At 45.3% G+C, this 21,941-nt stretch overlaps 1 protein-coding gene across 1 annotated transcript; it reads right to left on the reverse strand.

Annotated features, from left to right (window-relative positions):
• Positions 1–599: 599 nt before the first annotated feature.
• Positions 600–19,205, reverse strand: TIMM17A (translocase of inner mitochondrial membrane 17A). Its single transcript, XM_075910302.2, has 6 exons — positions 19,050–19,205; positions 17,125–17,224; positions 10,297–10,360; positions 6,659–6,787; positions 3,204–3,314; positions 600–2,025 (listed from the first exon to the last, which is right to left on the reverse strand). The coding sequence occupies exons 1-6, from the start codon at positions 19,145–19,147 to the stop codon at positions 1,955–1,957; spliced, it is 573 nt and encodes a 190-aa protein (XP_075766417.1). The 5' UTR covers positions 19,148–19,205; the 3' UTR covers positions 600–1,954.
• Positions 19,206–21,941: the final 2,736 nt, after the last annotated feature.

A 21,941-nucleotide genomic window follows, 5' to 3' on the forward strand; every position in this document is an offset into this window, starting at 1 on the left:
CCATCACACACAATTTCAGATCTTTAGAAACAGCAACCTTACATCAATTGTATAACATGTTACTTGTCAGAGCCTGCGTCATCTGGCTGCTTTTGATCATGCACCAGCAGTGCCTGGCTGCCATGCTCTCTCCATTTCCTCCTCACTCGTCCCCTTCCTGCTGAGTAGCTCTAGTCCAATGGACTTCCACATTGGTTGGGTTTATTCATGAACCGTTACTTAGTCATTCTTCACAGCTGGGAGCTTCTCCTTCAGCACAGGTGGGTACAAGAACTGCTCTCTAATGCTAGTGCTGAGGTCCTAAGCCGCCTATTGCCCACCATGGGCATGCTGCCTGAGAAAGGATGGGGGGACTCCCGCACCTACCATCAGCAGGGAGTGATGGGCACTGTGATGAGCAGGTACATGAAGCATTAACCATCTTTGCTATGCCCTCAGTCACAAAACTTCTCAGTACTGTGGGAATGAATTTGTAGTACGCTTTTCATTTCTTCCTTGCTTTAGCAAGATAAATCCTTTGTGTTTTGCACATGACACTGACAAAGCTCTGTTAAAGAGGAGGAAGATTTTAAAATTCAGACTACATCACACTGCACATATGTGGTATTTGCACTAATTATATTTATTATAAACTGACTTCCATTTTGTACATGAGCATCTTTAGATACATTGTAATGATCTGACACTCTTTTCCAGTTAAGCAAGCATGATCATTTACAAGTACCAATCCAGGAAGAAGATATGGCTGACTCAATACACTGCGCTTATTTGAGTATAGCATTGTTCCAATTCTTTTAAATGACCCATTTCAAGGCCCAGGTTCCCAAACAGGCAAGAAAATTTAAAATATGCATTATGGACACACTATTTCGTTTTCTTGTTCAAAATACAGCCACGCCTCACTAATTCCTATTAATGACAGGAAGAAACCCACCGTGCAAGCTACTACATTTTGAACATTAGAACTAGTTTCAAAACCAAAAATACTGAATCACCAAAAGTGTCAATTATTTATTATGCTACTGTATACGCTAGTGAAGTACTTGAGGTCTCACACTAGAACATGCACCATCGCATCTTAGAGCAATGGAGGAAAGCAAACATTTTTGTGCCTTATAAAGCTGCAAGTCACAAGTTCTGCTTCAATTAGTTCCTGGCCCATGTTTAAAAACAAGAAAAATATCTTCTTCCCAACTGAAGCTCAGGAATCAGCAACTTTTAGTTAATGCAAACAACCCTTATCTGCAGAGAACTTTTCTTCTAAAGTATTTTGAGCATTTAAACACTAAGGAAGGTTTCAGGTGGTCAGCAATCAAGGCACAGTAGCCTTGTAGGAAATAATCTGGAAAGGAACCTTTTATAAGCTAGATATTTTACTTACAATTGATTTGTGTGGAGAGAAATACTTTATGCAGCACAAAAGATAGTTCCAAAAACGTATTACTCTTCATTGGCTCAATACACAACATCCTCTCCAATGTTCACCTCAGGAGTGTTGACGAATGAATTTTCTTAAAATAAACCAAAATGCTCAGTATTGTGATCTAAATGTGATACTGACTGTGAAGAGAGAAGATCGTTTCTATTGTTAATGGAGGTAACAATAATGGTTAATACCACACTTCAAAGAAGTCCCTAAGGAAATTCATTTCATTCCATATCCAAAGTATTACGGCATTCTGTTTGGTCCTCAGCTTAAGCATTAATGTGTTATGTCAGACATATCAACTGTGTGACCATGGAACCCTATGATGAATAAATATAGGTATGATCTTCTAAAAGTTCTGTCTATGTTTACAGTGAAAAAGTGTGACATGTCCTCTTGCCATGGTTTGTACAAAAGAGGTCCAGCATCCATTTCCAATGTAAGGTTTTAAAACATACTGCATCTTGTTCTTCAGCATTTTATAAATGACAACTCTCACGTACAATGCGAAACAGCAGAATAATGTAATCATTGATATTGCCTGTAATCTCCAAATGGGGAGGGCTGCAACTGGGAGGGATCATCTGAAAATTGAGGGCCTGTAAAAAAAAAGAAGAAAATAATGAATACAGGCAAAAGAAAGCTCAGTAGGACAGTGATTTATGACAAAAAATATTAAGATACACTTTCAAAGTATTCTTTCCAATCCATCACAGAAGTGAGCCAACCCATCACTGCAGAATTAAAACCCCTGTCCCAATTTGTGCCCTCAAGAATGAATGCAGATTTGCCAAAGTTTTGCTAAAAGGCCTGCACAACAACTGTTATTCCCATCCATGAACATGTGAACTGGGTTAGGTATGCCACATAACTAAACGCAGTGATTGTTCTGAGGCATCACCACATCTTATTACTGCCAACAACATTAATGTGCATTTTTTGTATATTCAGTATCCTGGTGAAACTGACCAGCCACATCACAGAAGAGAGACTATTATATGGAGGTCAAAAACCATTCCCAGGTAAATTTAATTACAAATGTCCTTATGTAAAGAGTTCTGTTCTGCTGACCTGAGAATTTAGGTGGAATAATGTGATAAGTTTGGGGGGAGGAGTGTAATAACAGAAAATCACTCTTCCAGTATTTATGCAGCTTTTTTAAAATATACATGTAATAACTACACATTTGGAAACCAACTATAAAATGAAAAACAGAATCCTAAAGAGCTCAGAAAATGAACTTACCATGCCTGGTATTTCAATACTTGAAAAGGGAATTTTGCTGTTTCATTCCCCATAAACTGTTACACTTGGTTTTTACACACAAAAGCTCATGATTCTATATATATTTTTTAGTCTCCAAGGGTACATCTACATAGCAGCGTTATTTTGGAATAACTGGCATTATTTCAAAATAACGAAGTGTGTGTCTACACAGCAAGCCGTTATTTTGAAATAATTTCAAACTGGAGGACTTCTTTCTCTGACTCCTGTAACCCTCATTTCACAAGGAGTAAGGGAAGTAAAAGGAAGAGTGCTCTTCCTTCAACTTCCTGCTGCGTAGACAGTGCCAAAAGCTGAATTAAGCTATTTCAACTTCACCTGTGCAATTGACATAGTTGAAGTTACGTATCTTAATTTTACTTTTTTCCCCTATAGCGTAGACATGCTCTAAAGTGCCACAGGACTACTCATTTTTAATGTTACACTTGAGCACTTGTATTCTGAGAAAGTATTATAGGAAAAAGTACTGTAATCTGAAGAGCAGAACACCTACCATTCGGAAATTGTGTAGAGGCAAATCTTGTTAACAGGATACCAGCTCCTTCAATCAAAGCTAGCAGTATTCCTCCCATAGCAGCTGACCCAACCATGGCAACTGGTCCATCTAAAGAGGTCAGAATACAAAGCACATTGCTTTCCAAACCCCTGTTCTGCACAGGGCTGGCAATTTTATATATCACTTTTAATACAATTACCACCACTCCGGTGACGAAGTAGACTTGTCAGTCATTAATATTACAAATAGAAGTAGAAGTACCACACATACCTTTCCTTGGTGAAACAAGATGATACTGATGCTGTTTAAGGATACAGTCATTTTACTTGGCCTTTCTCTAGCACTTTTCACCTACAGACTTCTAAACACTTCACAATGCCTTAGTGAGTTGGGTACTATTTATTACTTGTATTGCAATAGTGCTAGGAGCCCTAGTCACGGGCCAGGACTCCATTGTGTAAGGTGCTGTAACTTTGTTATTCTCATTTTACAAAGGGAGAAATGAAGGCAAAGAGAGGATCTTCACTCCTACATCCATGCTCTAATCACTATTCAATGCCTCTTCATAGTACTGGCAGTGGCTAATCAAAAACTTCAAGCATGTGTAATTCCAACAGGCAGAACCAAACCTCAGACCTCTGGAGCTTAGTGCATGAGCCTCTATAGCTTGAGCTAAAAGCCAGCAGGCTCTCGGCTAAGGCTGTAAAGGAAACTCACTCTCATCTCTCTCTGTAAGTCATCTAAGTGCCACTACCTGGAACAGTGAACACCACCCAGCAGGTGAACCACACTGAGCAAAGTCCACCGCTTTTCATTAAAGTGTCAAGTCTCCAGATTCAGTGGTGCAATTAATAGATGGCAGTCCAAATTATCATCATGGACATTTAATTCAACATTTGGATTCAAGATAATTTTTACTATGAATATTAGACATGGTAGACTATATGTAAAATACTGCCCATGCTTAATTTGTCACCCACAAAATCAGATCTTCAAAATCCCTTTCAACTACACTGTGTTGCCAACATTAATACTCAACAAAACACTGTTCAAAAAGGTCTAACTGTACCCACGAAAGCTCATGATACCATCTACATGTTTTGTTAGTCTTTAAGGTGCTGCTAGACTATTCATTGTATCTAAGTTTTTGCTTTACTTCTGATTTTCACACATGGAACTATTCAGGAGAGCATTAACATGTTTAAATCCCATGGGTGGGACAGGATGGGTAGGAATAGTGTCCCTGGCCTCTGTCTGTCAGAGGCTGGAAATGAATGACAGGGGAGTCCAAATCACATGATGATTCCCTGTTCTGTTTATTCCCTCTGGGGCACCTGGCACTGGCCACTGTTAGAAGACAGGACACTGGGCTGGATGGATGTTAGGTCTGACCCAACATGGCTGTTCTTATGGACTTTTGAGAATACTTCCTGAATGGGGCCTAAATGGTGTATTGCGACTCAAAAAGTAAACCTTATTCCACTGCATTAAAAAGATCTTTAAATAACCATTTTGAATGTAAAAATGGAGGATTCTTGTGACACTTTAAAGACTAACAGATTTATTTGGGTATAAGCTTGCATGGGTAAAACCCACTTCTTCAGATGCACGGAGTGGAATCAGAGGTAAGGAGTATATCACATCACATAATGTTCAAGGACCCCTCCTAAACGGTAGGTGCAAGGCCCACCAAATTCAGAATACAGGAGGGATGTAACAGTGTAGTCGGTTAATCAATGAACTGGTAAGTGACTGACTATCAGTAACACACAGCTATCAGCTCCTCTCCCACCCCACGGCTTTGCCAGTAAATTTTTTTAATGGGCTGGCTGTTAGCCTGGCTCACACCAGGTCCCAGGAGCTACTACCGCTACGGCTCTACAGGAGCTGGTGGGCAGGCAGCCTGGCTCAGTCCCGGCTCATGCCAGGTCCCAGGAGCTACCCCCACTAAATGTTATTGCAGAGCTGCAGCAGGGGTAGCTCCCAGGATCCGATGCCTGCCAGCTCCTAAAATACTCTTAGTGAAGAGCTGCAGCTGGGGTAGTTGCTGGGACCTGGCCCTTGCCGGGACAGGTTGCACAGGTTGAAACTCCTTGCCAGAGGAGGCTGTGAAGGCTAGGACTATAACAGAGTTTAAAAAAGAGCTAGATAAATTCATGGAGGATAGGTCCATAAAAGGCTATTAGCCAGGGGGTAAGGAATGGTGCTCCCTGGCCTCTGTTTATCAAACGCTGGAGAAGGATGGCAGGAGACAAATTGCTTCGGTCCACCCCCTCTGGGGCACCTGGCACTGGCCACTGTCGGCAGACAGGGTACTGGGCTAGATGGACCTTTGGTCTGACCCAGTATGGCCATTCTTATGGGACTGAGTGCTTGCAGTGCTAACCCTTATCGATTAATTGTGCAGTCAACAAAAACGTTGTTGACTACATGATTAACCAATTACATGCTTATCATCCTGAGTATACAGCTTCCTCTGATCAGAACTTAAAGCAACATCAGGATTTGGTTCTGCCAGGAGCACAGGATGTGCCTGGAATGGGACTGCTTCTCATAAAACCAAACAGGAGACAGAGTCACCAAATCAATTGCTGGAAGTTAGCCCCATCCACTATGACTGAACTGGCCTTGTTAACACTGGTCCTACATTTGATAACTCACTCCTTTCTTTGGATCCCAGCCCCCATGATTTCCACTCCATGCTTCTGACAAAGTGGTTTTTACTCACAAAGCTAATGCCCAAATCAATCTGTTAGTCTCTGAGGTGCCACAAGACTCACACAGCTCTCTCTCAGGCTTGCTACATTTTGAATGTGTTATGCCACTATTGATAAAACAGTCAAAATAAATGCAACATTCTCGCTCTCACTCTCGTACATATATCCATCTAGTCAGCCAGCAGGACAACAGAGTGACATAACCAGGGCTCGACAAGACAGATCTGCGCATGCGCAGCTCGCAGAACCACACAGCTGGCGAGCGGGGCACACCACCGCTTGGCGAGCCCTGGACATAATTATATTGCTCTGTGTCCCGCCGCCCCCAGCTGCATGGCTTCCTCCCTCCCCGGTGCTGGGAGAGGGGAGAGAGCTGGGGCTGCTGCAGCCCGGCCATCCCCAGTGTCTGGTGGGGAGGGGAAGAGCTGGGGGCTCCCATGCTATGGCCAAGCCTGGCCCTCTCCAGCAGCCAGGGGAAGGGAGGGAGGGAGGAGAGAGCCGGGGCTGCCTACTGCCAGAGAGAGGCGGGTTGGCGAGCATGGTGAGCAGTGTGCGCAGCCCCCTAGTATTCTTGAAAACAGAAAACAAAAAGCTTTAATATTGCTTTTTAAGCAAATGGGGTTCCAAAGTTTCATAAAAGATGTCTGATTATCAGATTATCACTGAAGTGTCTGATCATTTGAGATTTATAATTTCAAATATAAATGCTGTTCAATGCAGAGTGCAGTTCCTTACTTCTAGAGGCTAATATGGCTCCAGTTAAGGCACCACTTGTGATTGAGTTCCATGGATCTTCTTTACCCCTCATTTTCACCATACTACAGTCAATCATGGAAAAGAGACCACCCCATACTGCAAAGCTACCTGTTTGGGGGAAAAAATTAAAGCACAGTGAGGAACACTAAAGATAACAGATAACATTGTGTGTTGTAATATTTTAGGAAGCTTACTTCTGAGCCTTAAAATACAACCAAATTCATAAAAATTAGATTAAAACATACAATTGCATTACGCTATGTATCCTAACTCACCCAATAAAGTAGATAATATTCATTATTTTGTGCTAGACAACAAAAAACCTCCCAAATATCAGTAATTGTAAATGAGTCTCCATCTTAATAATATGGTTTAATGTGATCAGAGGAACTTAAATATTTAACTACGAATTCATCAGTGTAAAAGTTTTTCTTCTTCTACCATTGGAACCATCATAGAACTGTAGGCCTGGAAGGTATCTCAAGAAGTCTTCTAGTCTAGTCCCCAGCACGCAAGGCAGGGCTAAATATTATCTAGACCAGTGGTCTCCAATCTTTTTATGCCCAAGATCACTTTTTAACGTCAGAACAATCCAAGATCTTCCCCATCCTTCCCCCAAGACCCCACCCCTTCCTTGAAGCCCCACCCCCTCTGTTCTCCTCCTTTCCATCACTTGCTATCCCCAACCCTTATACACTCTCAGGGGGTACAGCTACACTGCCATTTTTTTTTGGATTCTTCTGTAGGAAGAGGTTTTTCCAACGTGGACTGTCTAGACTGGGCCAAATGTCAGAAAAACCCCTTCTTTCGGAAGCCCCCTTATTCCTTGTGGAATGAGGAATACAGGGGTTGCCGAAAGATCATGTTTGCTCTTCCGCTAAAAAAGCGGAAGAACAAACACGTTCCTGGACGCAGAAGAGTTTTTCCCGAGATTCCTCTGGTATCCTGGAAAAAACTCTTGTAGTCTAGCTATACCCTCACTGGGTTGAAACAGGTTGTGGGGGCTCTAGGGTGGGAATGAGGGATTTGGGTGTGGGAAGAGATGAGAGGTGCAAGTTCTGGGAGGGAATCTGGATGCAAGAGAAGGTGGAGAAGGGGATGCTGGCTCAAGAGGGGGATCCAGGCTGGGGAGTTTTTGGGTCAGGTGGAGGGTTGGGGTGCTGAGCAAGCCACAGGCTTGTGGATGTGAGGGTGCAGGAGTTTGGGTTGGGGTGCGTGAGGAGCTCAGGGCAGGGTGGTTGGGAGTATGATGGGCTCAGGACACAGATTTGCAGTGTGTGGATGGTGCAGAAGTGTTTTAGCAGAAGACTGAGGATGTGGGGATGCAGGAGTTTGGGGATGTGAGAGGCTCAGGACAGGGGGTTACAGTGTATGACAGGCTCAGATTTGGGGTCGGTACAGGAGTGTTATGCTGCTGCAGCCAGATGGGTGCTTGGCCCCAGTTGGGGGTTTGTTGGCCAGGTTCCATTTTTAAATAAAATATTATGTCAAACACAAAGTTTCTGCATTGTCTTTATTTATGAGAAGGGCGGGGAACCTGTTTTGAATCAGGGGTCACTGACCCACAGAAAAGTCAGTTGGGGCCACATAAGTGAGATAAAAAAAAAAAAAAAAAAACCACCCACACTCCTCCAAAACCCCCCAAGTCTCACTAATGTGGCCCCAACTATGCTGGTGGGAGCAGGGGACAGGATACTGGGGAAGGGTGCTGGTGGGTGCTGGGGCAGGGAACAGGGAGTCCCCAGCACGTGCCTCCTCCAAGGACTCCTCCCCCCACCGGGGAAGGACATTCCTGGCATGCCACAGACCTGGCCTTTCAGGTACTGCGCTGGCTGTTTGGGGGAGGGGGAGCAGCCAGCGCACTTCCTGAAACCCCGGAAGTGGCGGGCATCTGCAGGACTTCTGTCTACCCCATGGGAAGCCGGCGCTACCTCCACTGTTGCTGGAGATAGGTACTGGGGCTTCTTGGTGGTGGTGGTGGTGGTGGTGGGGAATGGGTGGGCCCCGAACGCTTTGCAATGGACTCGTCAGGCCCTCCCTCAGGGGTCATCTAGTCCAGCCTACCAAACTGAAGCAGGGCCAAGTAAACCTAGATCATCCCTGACAGAGGTTTATCTAATCTGTTTTGAAAAACAGCCAATGATGGGGATTACACAATTTCCCTTGGAAGTCTGGTCCAATGCTTAGCTAGCCTTCTAGTTAGGAAGTTTTTCCTAATATTTAACCTAATTCTCCCTTGCTGTAGATTAAGATCTTCTTGTCCTACCTTCAGTGGTCATGAAGAATTGATCACTGCCCTTAACATATGTGAAGACTCAGTTTCCTTTCAGTCTTCTTTTCTCAAGACTAAACACACCTCAAGTCCAGTTTTCTAAGTTATTTATCATTTGTATGACTCTCCTTTAGACTCTCTCCAACTTATCCATATCTTTTATAAAGCGTGGTGGCCAGAACTAGCATTCCAGGTGACATCTCACAAGTGCTAAACAGAGCAGATCAATTTCCCCCCTATGTCTTACTTACAACACACCAGAATGATAACTTCACAACTGTGTCTCATTGTTTACTTATATTCAATTTATGATAAACTATAAGCCTCAGATCCTTTTTAGCAGTATGACCACTTAGTCACTTATTTTCCAATTTGTAGGATAGTACTTTTTTATCTGTTACTGAATTTCACCTCTTATTTCAGACCAGTTCTCCAATTAGTCAAGGAAATTTTGAATTCTAATCATGTTCTCCAAAGTGCTACCAGCCCCTCACAGCTTGGTGTTATATGCAAATTTTATAAGCATCCTTTCCAAGTCACTAACGAATGGCAAGAAAGGGTGTGGCAGAAGTCCTGCCGTTTAAAGGGACTTAGGTGCCTAACTGCAAAGCAGATGAAGGGATTCACAGCCATGAAACCTCTCTTGGAATTAGGCACCTAAACTAAGGCAGGCCTTTCTAGCAAAAAACAAGGAAAAGAAGGTGGCAGCAGCTATCCCCTCATTCTCTATAATTCTGCAGTAAGTGCATCCACCCCAAGATATGGTAGACCTAGGTTCAAATCCCAGCTCTGCTGGAGAGAAGGGACTTGAAGTTCAGTATCTCACTTCCCAAGTGAGTACCTTAATCATTGGACTGTGGGGTATCCTGGGACAGGTTGGTCCCTCTCATTCCTGTTAAAGCTGGTCAATCTAAATGATTAAGCATTCATTGGAATAGGGACTTGAACCTCACTCTCACATACCCTTGAGGAATACCCTCACCATCTCTCTGGCCAAGTCCAGTAGACTTGCTCTAAGGTGGCCTCCAAGCACTCCTACTGGATCAGGCCCAACAGGCACATAGATGGGCAAACACCTAGTCTGTAAATCTCACTGGGGCTTAGGTGTGAATTGGGTCTCAGGTGGACAGGCATATTACTGGAAGAAACATAGGCACCTGAAGGGTTGGACAGCAACTGAGTGGGAGTTTTACATTTTTGACTTAAGTGCCTCAAGTAGCAGTTAAATATTTCTGTAGATCTAGTCCTTAGAGGTGAAAAGTTCTGAATCCCTGAACTATTCATTTCCCTTGAAATCCTCTGGAGAAAAGGCTTAAGAATAATGAGCATACAGAACTGCAATTACCTCCTAATTGTGGTGCTCTTGTTTTAATAGCTGTCAAACTTCCCCGCAGCCGGTGATTTACACCCTAAAATAAACCAAAGAGGACAATCAGAATGAAACAAAACTAAACACAGTAAGTTTTACAGCTAATTAAACTGCACCCCTTCATATCCAATTATAGTTATTACTAAGCATCTGGAAGCTCTTTCATTATAAATCTGTCAGGAAATTATAAAAACCTGTCCATTTCAGACTATATTTTACATCAACCAATGAAGTGGAATTGTTTTTAATCCATACAGTTATCAATGCTTTCTAATATTTTTAATTTCAAATAGCATTTAGCATGTAATTATAACACCTGTAAACTATACAAATTAGTTCTATATCTTTTTTGGTATGGATGTGAAGTCTAATTGCTGGACCACTTATTTTTTTCTTTTCTTTTTTTAAAACTAAGGGTACGTCTAGACTACATGCCTCTGTCGCCAGAGGCATGTAGATTAGGTTACCAGCATAGGAAAATGAAGCGGCGATTTAAATAATCGCCGCTTCATTTAAATTTACATGGCTGCCGCGCTGAGCCGATCAGCTGTTTGTCGGCTCAGTGCGGTAGTCTGGACGCACGGGTGTCGACATCAAAGGCATTTGTTGACCACCCAGGTATGCCTCCTGGGATGAGATTTACCTGGGTGGTGGACAAATGCCTTTGATGTCAACACCCGTGCGTCCAGACTACCGCACTGAGCCGACAAACAGCTGATCGGCTCAGCGCGGCAGCCATGTAAATTTAAATGAAGCGGCGATTATTTAAATCGCCGCTTCATTTTCCTATGCTGGTAACCTAATCTACATGCCTCTGGTGACAGAGGCATGTAGTCTAGACGTACCCTAAGACACTAAGTAATGTTTCTACCACATACAAAATAAACATGACATGATAGTATCTTACATTTACATACAGCATAACCGCAGCATTACAAACAACCGAGTTACAAACTGATCATTTTACCACATACTTCATTTGAATTTAGAACAAAATGAGGCAGCAATAGTCAACAACAACAAAAGCAAACACTACAGTACTGTGCTAAATGGAAACTACTAAAAAAATAAAGAGAAAGCATTATTTTCCTCTGCACAGTGAAGTTTCAAAGCTCTATTAAGTCAACATCAGTTACAAACTTTTGAAAGAACAACCATATTGGGTTTGTTTTTTTTCAGAGCAACAAACAATCTCCATTTCCAAAGTGTTTGTAACCCTGTGGTTCTACTGCAGCTCCTCTTCTCCTGAATGATCCCAAATTGCTTCACAAAATATACATGCAGAGAACCAATGAAAGAGTGGAGGCTTGTCAACAGATAATCTCTAAAAAAACTTTTTTTCTCTTATATAATCAACCCGTTTTCCTCACTTTTGGGTATAATTCTCACGGCAACACTGTAGAAAAAATTTTTTTTTTAAATATGGTTTTATCCCCACAATTGATAGATCTCAAAAGGTGTTGCAAATGAAACTATGTTAAACTCTTTTTAAAAAAAATAGCTAGAGCACTGATGGGCAACCTGTGGCCTGAGCGATGGGCAACCCATTGGTGCTTTATGTGGAGCCGTTTTGTTAACTTACCCATGTGAAGAGTTGCTAGCTTCCACATAGGTTTCTTTCCCTAAAGTTAAATGCACTTAAAGCAAGGGCATGTGAAGTGAAATGCATGCTGATGGCACACAACACTGACTGCGAGCGCTGTACGCTCCCTCTGCACTAAATCAAATCACTGCTATGGTTCAATTGGCACACCCTGCAAATTGTCTGTACATATGTGCAGTTAGCAAAACTACCTTACTCTGGGAGGCCATCTTGGTTATGATAATCTTCCAGCTCAATGAGATGAAGAAGGGCCAGTCATGTGGCCCACTCACTAGCCTAGGTTGCCCATCACTAACCTAAAGCGCTTTTTTAGATAATAGGTTACTTGTGCACCCACACAGAAGAGAGAGGAACTCAACTTTAAAGATCAGTAACACTTCCAGAGTAGAGAGGGGCAAATAAATGATGTCTCCCAAGAGTCTGCGAAGCACTGTTCAACATATTCATGAATGATCTGGAAAAGGTTGTAAACAGTGAGGTGGCAAAACTTGCAGATGATACAGAATTACTCAGGAGAGTTAAGTCCAAAACAGACTGCGAAGAGCTACCTGTTGAGAGTCTATGGGTTAAGTTTAAAGGAGCAAACAACAGCAGTGATGTTGTGGTTGGTGTCTGCTACACGCCACCAAATCAGGTGGATGAGGTTTTCTTTGGACAACTGAGCGAAGCTGCCAGATCGCACGCCCTGGTTCTCGTGGGGGACTTTAATCACCCTGACATCTGCTGGGAAACCCTAAACGGCAGTACACAGGCAATCCAGGAAGTTTTTGGAGAATGTTGGGGATAACTTCTTGACACAAGTGCTGAAGGATCCGACCAGGGGCCGTGCGCAGCTTGACCTGCTGCTCACAAACAGGGAGGAACTAATAGGGGAAGTGGAGGTGGGTGACAACCTGGGAAGCAGTGATCATGAGATGGTAGATTTCAGGATCCTGACCAAAGGAAGAAAAGAGAGTAGTAAAATACACACCTTGGACTTCAGAAAAGCAGATTTTGACTCCCTCAGAGATCTGATGGGCAGAATCCCATGGGATGCTAACATGAAGGGGAAAGGAGTCCAGGACAGCTGGCAGTATTTTAAAGAAGCCTTAGTGAAGGCACAGAAAGAAACCATCCCGAAGCATAGCAAGAGAGGCAAACATGGTAGGAGACCGGATTGGCTTACAGGGGAAATCCTTGGTGAACTTAAGCACAAAAAGGAAGCTTACAAAAAGTGGAAACCTGGACAAATGACCAGGGAGGAGTTTAAAGGTATAGCTCGAGAATGCCGGGGGGTTATCAGGAAGGCAAAAGCGCAAATGGAATTCCGACTGGCTAAGGATGTGAAGGATAACAAGAAAGGTTTCTACAGGCATGTTAACAAGAAGAAAGTGATCAGAGAGGGTGTGCGGCCCCTACTGGATGAAGGAGGTAACCTAGTGACAGATGATGTGGGGAAAGCTGAAGTACTCAATGCTTTCTTTGCCTCTGTATTCATGGACAAGGTCAGCTCCTGGACTTCTGCGCTAAGTGACGCAAGATAGGATGAAGATGGACAGCCCTTGGTGGGTAAAGAACAGGTTAGGAACTATTTAGAAAACCTAAACGTACATAAATCCATGGGTCCGGACTTAGTGCATCCGAGGGTACGGAAGGAGTTGGAAAATGTCATTGAGGAGCCTTTGGCTATTATCTTTGAAAAGACGTGGAGATCGGGAGAAATCCCAGATGACTGGAAAAAGGCAAATATAGTGCCCATCTTCAAAAAAGGGAAGAAGGACGATCCAGGGAACTATAGGCCGGTCAGTCTTACCTCGGTTCCTGGAAAAATCATGGAAGGGATCCTTAAGGAATCCATTTTGAGGCACTTGGATGAGAGGAAAGTGATTAGGAATAGTCAGCATGGATTCACAAAGGGCAAGTCCTGCCTGACCAATCTGATTAGCTTCTATGATGAGGTAACTGGCTCGGTGGACATGGGGAAGTCAGTGGATGTTATATACCTTGACTTTAGCAAGGCTTTTGATACGGTCTCCCACAATATTCTTGCCAGCAAGTTAAGGGAATGTGGATTGGATAAATGGACGGTAAGATGGATAGAAAGATGGCCAGAAGGCCGGGCCCAGCAGATAGTGATCAATGGCTCCATGTCAGGATGGCGGTCGGTTTCTAGCAGAGCGCCCCAAGGTTCGGTTCTAGGACCGGTTTTGTTCAATATCTTTATTAATGATCTGGATGAGGGGGATGGATTGCACTCTCAGCAAGTTTGCGGATGACACTAAGCTGGGGGGAGAGGTCGATACGCTCAAGGGCAAAGATAGGATCCAGAGTGACTTAGACAAACTGGAGGATTGGGCCACAAGAAATCTGATGAGGTTCAACAAGGACAAGTGTAGAGTTCTGCACTTGGGACGGAAGAATCCCAAGCATAGCTACAAGCTGGGGACCAACCAGTTAAGTAGTAGTTCTGCAGAAAAGGACCTGAGGGTTACAGTGGATGAGAAGCTGGATATGAGTCAACAGTGTGCCCTTGTAGCCAAGAAGGCTAATGGCATATTAGGCTGCATTAAGAGGAGCATTGCCAGCAGATCCAGAGATGTCATTATTCCCCTTTATTCGGCTTTGGTGAGGCCACAGCTGGAGTATTGTGTCCAGTTCTGGGCCCCCCACTACAAAAAGGATGTGGACGCATTGGAGAGGGTCCAGCGGAGGGCAACCAAAATGATTAGGGGGCTGGAGCACATGACCTATGAAGAGAGGCTGAGGGAGTTGGGTCTGTTTAGTCTGGAGAAGCGAAGAGTGAGGGGGGATATGATAGCAGCCTTCAACTTCCTGAAGGGAGGTTCCAAAGAGGATGGAGAGAGGCTGTTCTCAGTAGTGACAGATGGCAGAACAAGGAGCAATGGTCTCAAGTTGTGGTGGGAGAGGTCCAGGTTGGATATTAGGAAAAAGTATTTCACTAGGAGGGTAGTGAAGCACTGGAATGGGTTACCTAGGGAAGTAGTGGAGTCTCCATCCCTAGAGGTGTTTAAGTCCCGGCTTGACAAAGCCCTGGCCGGGTTGATTTAGATGGGATTGGTCCTGCCTAGAGCAGGGGGCTGGACTTGATGACCTTCTGATGTCTCTTCCAGTTCTATGATAAGGGGATGGTTTGAGAACATGATCTTGGTAACTAATTGACCATTTATTATCAATGGGAAATAGGTCAATGGAGGGATGATAGGAGTTACTATAGAGAACTTTCTGGGTATCTGGCTGGTGAGTCTTGCCCACATGCTCGGGGTTTAGCTGATCGCCATATCTGGCGTCGGGAAGGAATTTTCCTCCAGGGTAGATTGGCAGAGACCCTGGAGGTTTTTCACCTTCCTCTGTAGCATGGGGCACAGATCACAGCTGGAGGATTCTCTGCATCATGGGGCCTTCAAGTATTTGAAGGCTTCAATATCTGAGACATAGGTGAGAGGATTATTCTAAGAGGGGTGGGTGAGATTCTGTGGCCTGCACTGTGCAGGGGGTCAGACTAGATGATCATAATGGTCCCTTTTGACCTTAAAGTCTATGAGTCACATCTTGGTGAAGATACGGATGCTTCATCTCAAAAAAGGAGAGATACAGATAGCAATGAGTAACAAATATGATTAGGGACGTGAAACAGCTCTCATAGGAGGGGGGGATTAAAAAGACTGGGATTTTTCATCTTGGTAAGAGATGACTGAAAGGGGATATGACAGAGGTCTATAGAATCTTGACTGGTGTAGAAAGTAAATACACCTTCTTACAACACAAGAACTAGGGGTCACCAAATGAAATTTGTAGGCAGGTTTAAAACTGACAAAAAAAATACTTCATGCAATATACGTACAACAGCATATGGAACTCACTGCCAGGGTATATTGTGAAGACCAAAATTATGACAGAATTAAAAGAAAAAATCCTAGAGAAGTTCTTGGTCCATCACTGGCTGTTAGCCGGGATGGTCAGGGATGCAACAGCTTGCTCTGGGTGCCCTTAGCCTGTGTTTGCCAGAAGCTGGGAGTGGACAACAGGGAATGGATCACTTAATGACTGAACAGAACAGACATTCCCTGTGAAGCATCTGGCATTGACCACTGTTGGAAAATAGTATACTGGGCTAGACAGACCATTGGCTTAACCAACTATGGCCACTACTATGTTTATAGCTTACCCTAAACAGAACGCTTATGGGTCAGAGTCACTCACAAAGAGAATTAGACACCTAACTCCCTAATTTAGGGGCAACTGATACTCAGAAATGCCCCTCTTAGCCGCATGCCTAAGCCCACATGGAATAGAAGATTTTGCAGTAAAAGTTCCTTAGATGCCTAAATTTCTATGTCAGGGTATGCAAACTACTACCTCACACTCTAAGCTCGAGTGCAAATCACAAACTAGGGGAACATAGGTGCTCCTCCGCCTAACTTGCATGCCTAACTCCTTACGAAATAGCTGGAAGGATTGAGGAGAACGGGCGCGAAGGGGAAGGAGGAGCTATCTCGTAACTTTGGGCCCAGTAGAGTACTCACCCAAGACAAGGAGGAAATCAAGGATACAACTCCCAACACTTGTTGAGAAGGAATATGAAGTGGGTTTTGCCCCCCTATTAGGTGAGTGTCCTAATCCAATGTTCCCAAATATGTGGGTCTTTTTGCAACCCTTCATTACATATATGCCTGGCATTGCAACCCTAATCCTGGCCCAGTGTGGAGAGGGGGCTTTGGGCCTGTCCCACCCTCACCCCTCAGCAAAAGCTCTGGTTCCACTAGGTTTGACCCTGCTTGTGACTTGGTGCCAGGGGTCACAGCACCACTTAATGTGGCTAATGAAGGATGGGGAGCTGAGCAAATTCTAAATGGCACTGCAACCCTAGGCAGGATACCCCAGCAGGAAGATGTCCCTTAAAAAGGTTTCCCTAGGGCTGCCACCGGTCATAGAAGCCATAGGGAGCATGCAGAAGGCAGCAAGGCTTCTATACAGATGGACCCATACTTTATGTGGATCATGGGAGATGGAGCAGGTTTATTCTCCTGGTCTGCAATCTCTCCTGCAGGGGATAAATACTGTCTCTCAATACGAAGACTGGGGACAAGTTATCATGAAGAGAACCTTATGGGTATTTCCTCTTCTTAGGTCACTCCTATATGTTTCACTATTGGAAGCAAAGCTACTATATTAGCTTATCTACAACAAATTATTTTACTCACCACTGGGGAATTTCTGAACCCTTTGATAGCTTGGAAGATGCCACCACCTATGACTCCCATTGTGAAGGCACCACCACAGTCATCCACTATCCGCCAGGGGCTAAAGAGGAAAAACAAACAGAAATATAAAGTGCTGAAATCAAGGATAAAGAATAAGAAAACTATCAGAACTTTCCAATTACTAGGGATGTAACAAGTGGTTTTAAAAGGTAACCACGTAACCGCTAAAAATCTTAGCGGTTACATGCACTGAAGACTCTTTATACTGCAGAGCTTGCAGCAAAACTTCCCTGGGAGCAGGGCGGGCAGGGGCAGGTGGCCCCACTTCTAGGGAGACTTTGTTGTGAGATCTGCAGGTAGCTCTGCAAGGTAGGGATCCATAGTGTGAACCTGTAGCAGAGAAGTCAGGCCCACTGCAAAGAGGGGCTGCTTTGACCAGCCAGAGAAACCCCTGCCTGCAGTGGGCCCAGTGGGGCTAGAGCAGCCCTCTGTCCAGAATGGGTGGGGAGCTGCTCCAGCCCCTACCGGCTTTCCTGTTAACCTTTTACACCCCTGTCGATTACACATTAACTTTATGTACCTACGCTCTCCCAAAATACTTACCAAGTTCTAAGGTTCTCTGCACAGTCACGCATTAAGTTATTATACATAATTTATGGTATTTGGGCTCAGTTACAATTTTTACTTCATTTGATTCTATGCTTTCTTATACATACAGTGCCACTCCCTACCAGCACAACCTGATAGTAATACCAGGGAACAAAATACAATGTCCCATTGACTGTCCTCATTCCATCAAGTTTCTGTGATGCCTATGATATCAATATCCTCATCTAATACAAAGCATCCATCTTATTATTTAGACTTCTAACAATTTTACATAATCACTTTAGGACACAGAGAAACTCCACTGATTGAGCATCATCCGAAGGGATGCCTCTGTCCTAATGTCAGAGAATGCTGCCACAGAGATACTAGACTTCAATCTCTTACCTAGTTGCCTAAATTCGGCCTTTACAACCTCTCTCCTATTTGTCCTTATGTCATTGGTATGTACCTGTACCACAATCAGGTCTTCCCCAGCACTACACAGAAGAGTAGAGAAGATCTGCAACCTTGGGGGGGAGGGATAGCTCAGTGGTTTGAGCCCTGGCCTGCTAAACCCAGGGTTGTGAGTTCAATCCTTGTGGAAGCAAAGGTTTGTCAGGGATGGTACTTGGTTCTGCTGTGAAGGCAGGGGCCTGGACTCAATGACCCTTCAAGGTCCCTTCCAGTTCTAGGAGACAGGCAATCTCCATTAATCTTATAAAACATTTTTTTTAATGTTAACCTTTGTGCCAGATAGGCAAGTCACCTGCACTTCTGCTAGTCACTGCAAACTCAGCTAAAGACCAACTACTACGGGTCCCTCCCTAATGACTCGACTTCCCTCCCCCAGAGAGGTGCCCTCAGTGCAGAAGGATGCCACCGCTTCGCCTGAAGGCCAGGGTTGGACCCTTCCCCATGGCTGCAGCTGGCTGTTCTTCCTGAAGCTGGCTCGCTGCTCGCTGGCCGGGGGGGGGGGTTCTGCAGAACCCGGGACAGTGGCACCGATTTACCTCTCCGCGTGGCCGGGAGCAGCACTGCAGCGGAGACCGGCCAGAGCAGCCCCCGTAACGCGCCTGTTCCCGCCCCCGCTGCTCTACGAGCCCCACGGCGGCCGAGCCCGTTTCCTCCACTCGCGATTCGCGCGTTTGTGTTCCCGTCCGCGCTGCGTGTCACGGGCTGCCCGCAGCGGCGGGTCCAGGGTTCGCGCCAGGCGGCCGGGTCACTGCGGGCCCCGCTCGAGGCTACCACCCGCCCAGGCAGGGAGCCAGCCCGGGCCCTCAGCGGGACTCCCCGGCTCGCGCCCCCCCCCCAACGGCCGCCGCGCGCCCCAGACTCACCAGGGCTCGCGCGCGTACTCCTCCATCTCGTGCACAACCGGCAAACTGAGCGCGTCACGTGACGGCAGGTCACGCTCCCGGACGCAAGGCCACCGCATTGGCTGCTGCCCGGCGCGCCGGCCAATGGCGTCCGGGCAGGGCGGGGCGCGCGGGACGCGCCCTTGACCCCAAGCCACCTGAACCCCTTCCCCATCCGCTCCGCGGCGGTTGGGCGTTACCGGCCTCGCCCCTCCCCCCGCTAGGGCCGGCCACGTGGCTCGCACGGGCGGGGCGGGGCGCGGGCTCCTGTCCTGCTGCAGCAGGGCCCCTCCCTGCGTTTCAAACGGGCGAGGGCGGCCCCCCCCCGGCCAGCGGGCTGCAAAGCGCCGGGGCGCTGGAGCCCCGCAGAGGCGAGTTTCCAGCACGAGCAAGGCAATCAGCTGCTCGGGGAAAGCAGCGTCGGGGATCGGCGCTCCCCGAATTAACTCAAAGTAAGGAATTGAAACACTAATTGCACCCTGCAAACGAGACGAATGGATCGGTGCTGCCCGGTGTGGGGGCCATTGATCTCTGTTACAATACAGCTACAAAGTTACATCACGTGATCTGGACCCATGGCCAAGCAACACTGGTGCATTCCACAGAGATTTCAACAACCTACAGCCACCATCAACCTCAGCCTGGACCGTTCCACACGAGAGATCCACTTCCTGGACACCACAGGCAAATCACCAGTGGTAAATTAGATACCACCCTCTACAGAAAACCCACTGACTCATACAGTTACCTACATGCATCCAGCTCCCATCCAGAACACACCACATGATCCATCGTCTATAGCCAAGCCCTTCAATACAACTGCATCTGCTCTAATCCCACAGACAGAGACCAGAAACTTCAGGATCTCTACCAAGCATTTATAAACCTCAACTACCCACCTGGGCTATGTCTAGACTGCAAGCCTCTTTCGAAAGAGAGCGTCTAGACTGCACGTTGAACTTTCGAAAAAGCGGCTTGCTTTTTCGAAAGAAAGCATCCAGTGAGTCTGGATGCTCTCTTTCGAAGAAGCCCTATTTACATTGAAGAACGCCTTCTTTCGAAAGAAGAACTTTCGAAAGAAGGTGTTCTTCCTCATGAAATGAGGTTTACCGCCATCGAAAGAAAAGCCGCGTTCTTTCGATTTAATTTCGAAAGAACGCGGCTTGAGTCTGGACGCAGGGGAAGTTTTTTCGGAAAAAGGCTACTTTTCCCGAAAAAACCCCTGAGTCTGGACACAGCCCTGGAGAAATAAAAAAACAAATGGAAAGAGCCAGACAAATACCCAGAAACCATCTATTTCAAGACAGACGTAAGAAAACCAATAATAGAACACCACTTGTCATCACCTATAGCCCCTAACTTAAACCCGTCCAACACATTATCAATAAACTACAACCTATACAGTTCCAACAGGATACTACCCTCCGAGAGGCTCTGGGAGACAGACACATAATCTCCTATAGACCACCACCTAACCTCAGGGTGATTCCTACCAACAACAGGACATATCACACTAATATCTGCTTCCCAAGATCCATAAACCTGGACACCCCCGACGCCCCATCATCTCTGGTATTGGCACACTCACTACTGGTCTACCCAGCTATGTAGACTCTCTCCTCAAACCCTACGCAACCAACAACCCCAGCTATCTCCGAGACACTACTGACTTCCTAAGGAAACTACAAAACATCGATAACCTCCCCAATAACACCATCCTTGCCACCATGGATGTAGAAGCACTATACACCAACATCCCACATGAATACTGATTACAAGCAATTAGAAACTCTATCCCAGAGGACACCACTGCCAGCCTGATAGCAGACCTATGTAACTTTGTTCTCACCCACAATTATTTCAAGTTTGAGAACAACTTATACCTCCAGATCAGCGGCACAGTCATGGGTACACACATGGCCCCACAGTATGCTAATATCTTTATGGCTGACCTAGAACAACGTTTCCTCAACTCCCATCCCCTTTTACCTCTTCTCTACTTACGCTACATCGATGACATCTTTATGATCTGGACGCATGGCCAAGAAACTCTGGAGACATTCCACAGAGATTTCAACAACCTACACCGCACCATTAACCTCAGCCTGGACCATTCTACACGAGAGATCCATTTCCTGGACACCACAGTACAAATCAACAATGGAAAATTAGACACCACCCTCTACAGAAAACCCACTGACTCATACAGTTACCTACATGCTTCCAGCTCCCATCCAGAACACACTATACGATCCATCATCTATAGCCAAGCCCTTCGATACAACCGCATCTGCTCTAATCCCACTGACAGAGACCAGAAACTTCAGGATCTCTACCAAGCATTTATAAACCTCAACTACCCACCCAGAGAAATAAAAAAGCAAATTGAAAGAGCCAGACGAATACCTAGAAACCATCTACTTCAAGACAGACCCAAGAAAACCAACAATAGAACACCACTTGTCATCACCTACAACCCCCAACTTAAACCTGTCCAACACATTATCAATAAACTACATCCTATACTGGAACAGGATACCATACTCAAAGAGGCTCTGGGAGACAGACCCATAGTCTCCTATAGACAACCACCTAACCTCAAGATGATTCTTACCAACCACCACAGGACATACCACACTAATACCAACCCTGGTACCTTCCCTTGCAACAAACCCCGTTGCCAGCTTTGTCCACATATTCACTCTGCTGACACCATTATTGGGCCTAACCAAGTGAGTTATAAGATCAAGAACACATATTCCTGCGCATCCAGAAATATAATCTATGCTATCATGTGCCGAAAGTGTCCGTCTGCTATGTACATTGGACAAACATCTCAGACACTTCGCCAAAGGATTAATGCCCACAAAACAG

The sequence above is a fragment of the Pelodiscus sinensis genome, chromosome 27 (genome assembly GCF_052426305.1).
Source record: "Pelodiscus sinensis isolate ZL-2025 chromosome 27, ASM5242630v1, whole genome shotgun sequence".
Taxonomy (NCBI): Eukaryota; Metazoa; Chordata; order Testudines; family Trionychidae; genus Pelodiscus; species Pelodiscus sinensis.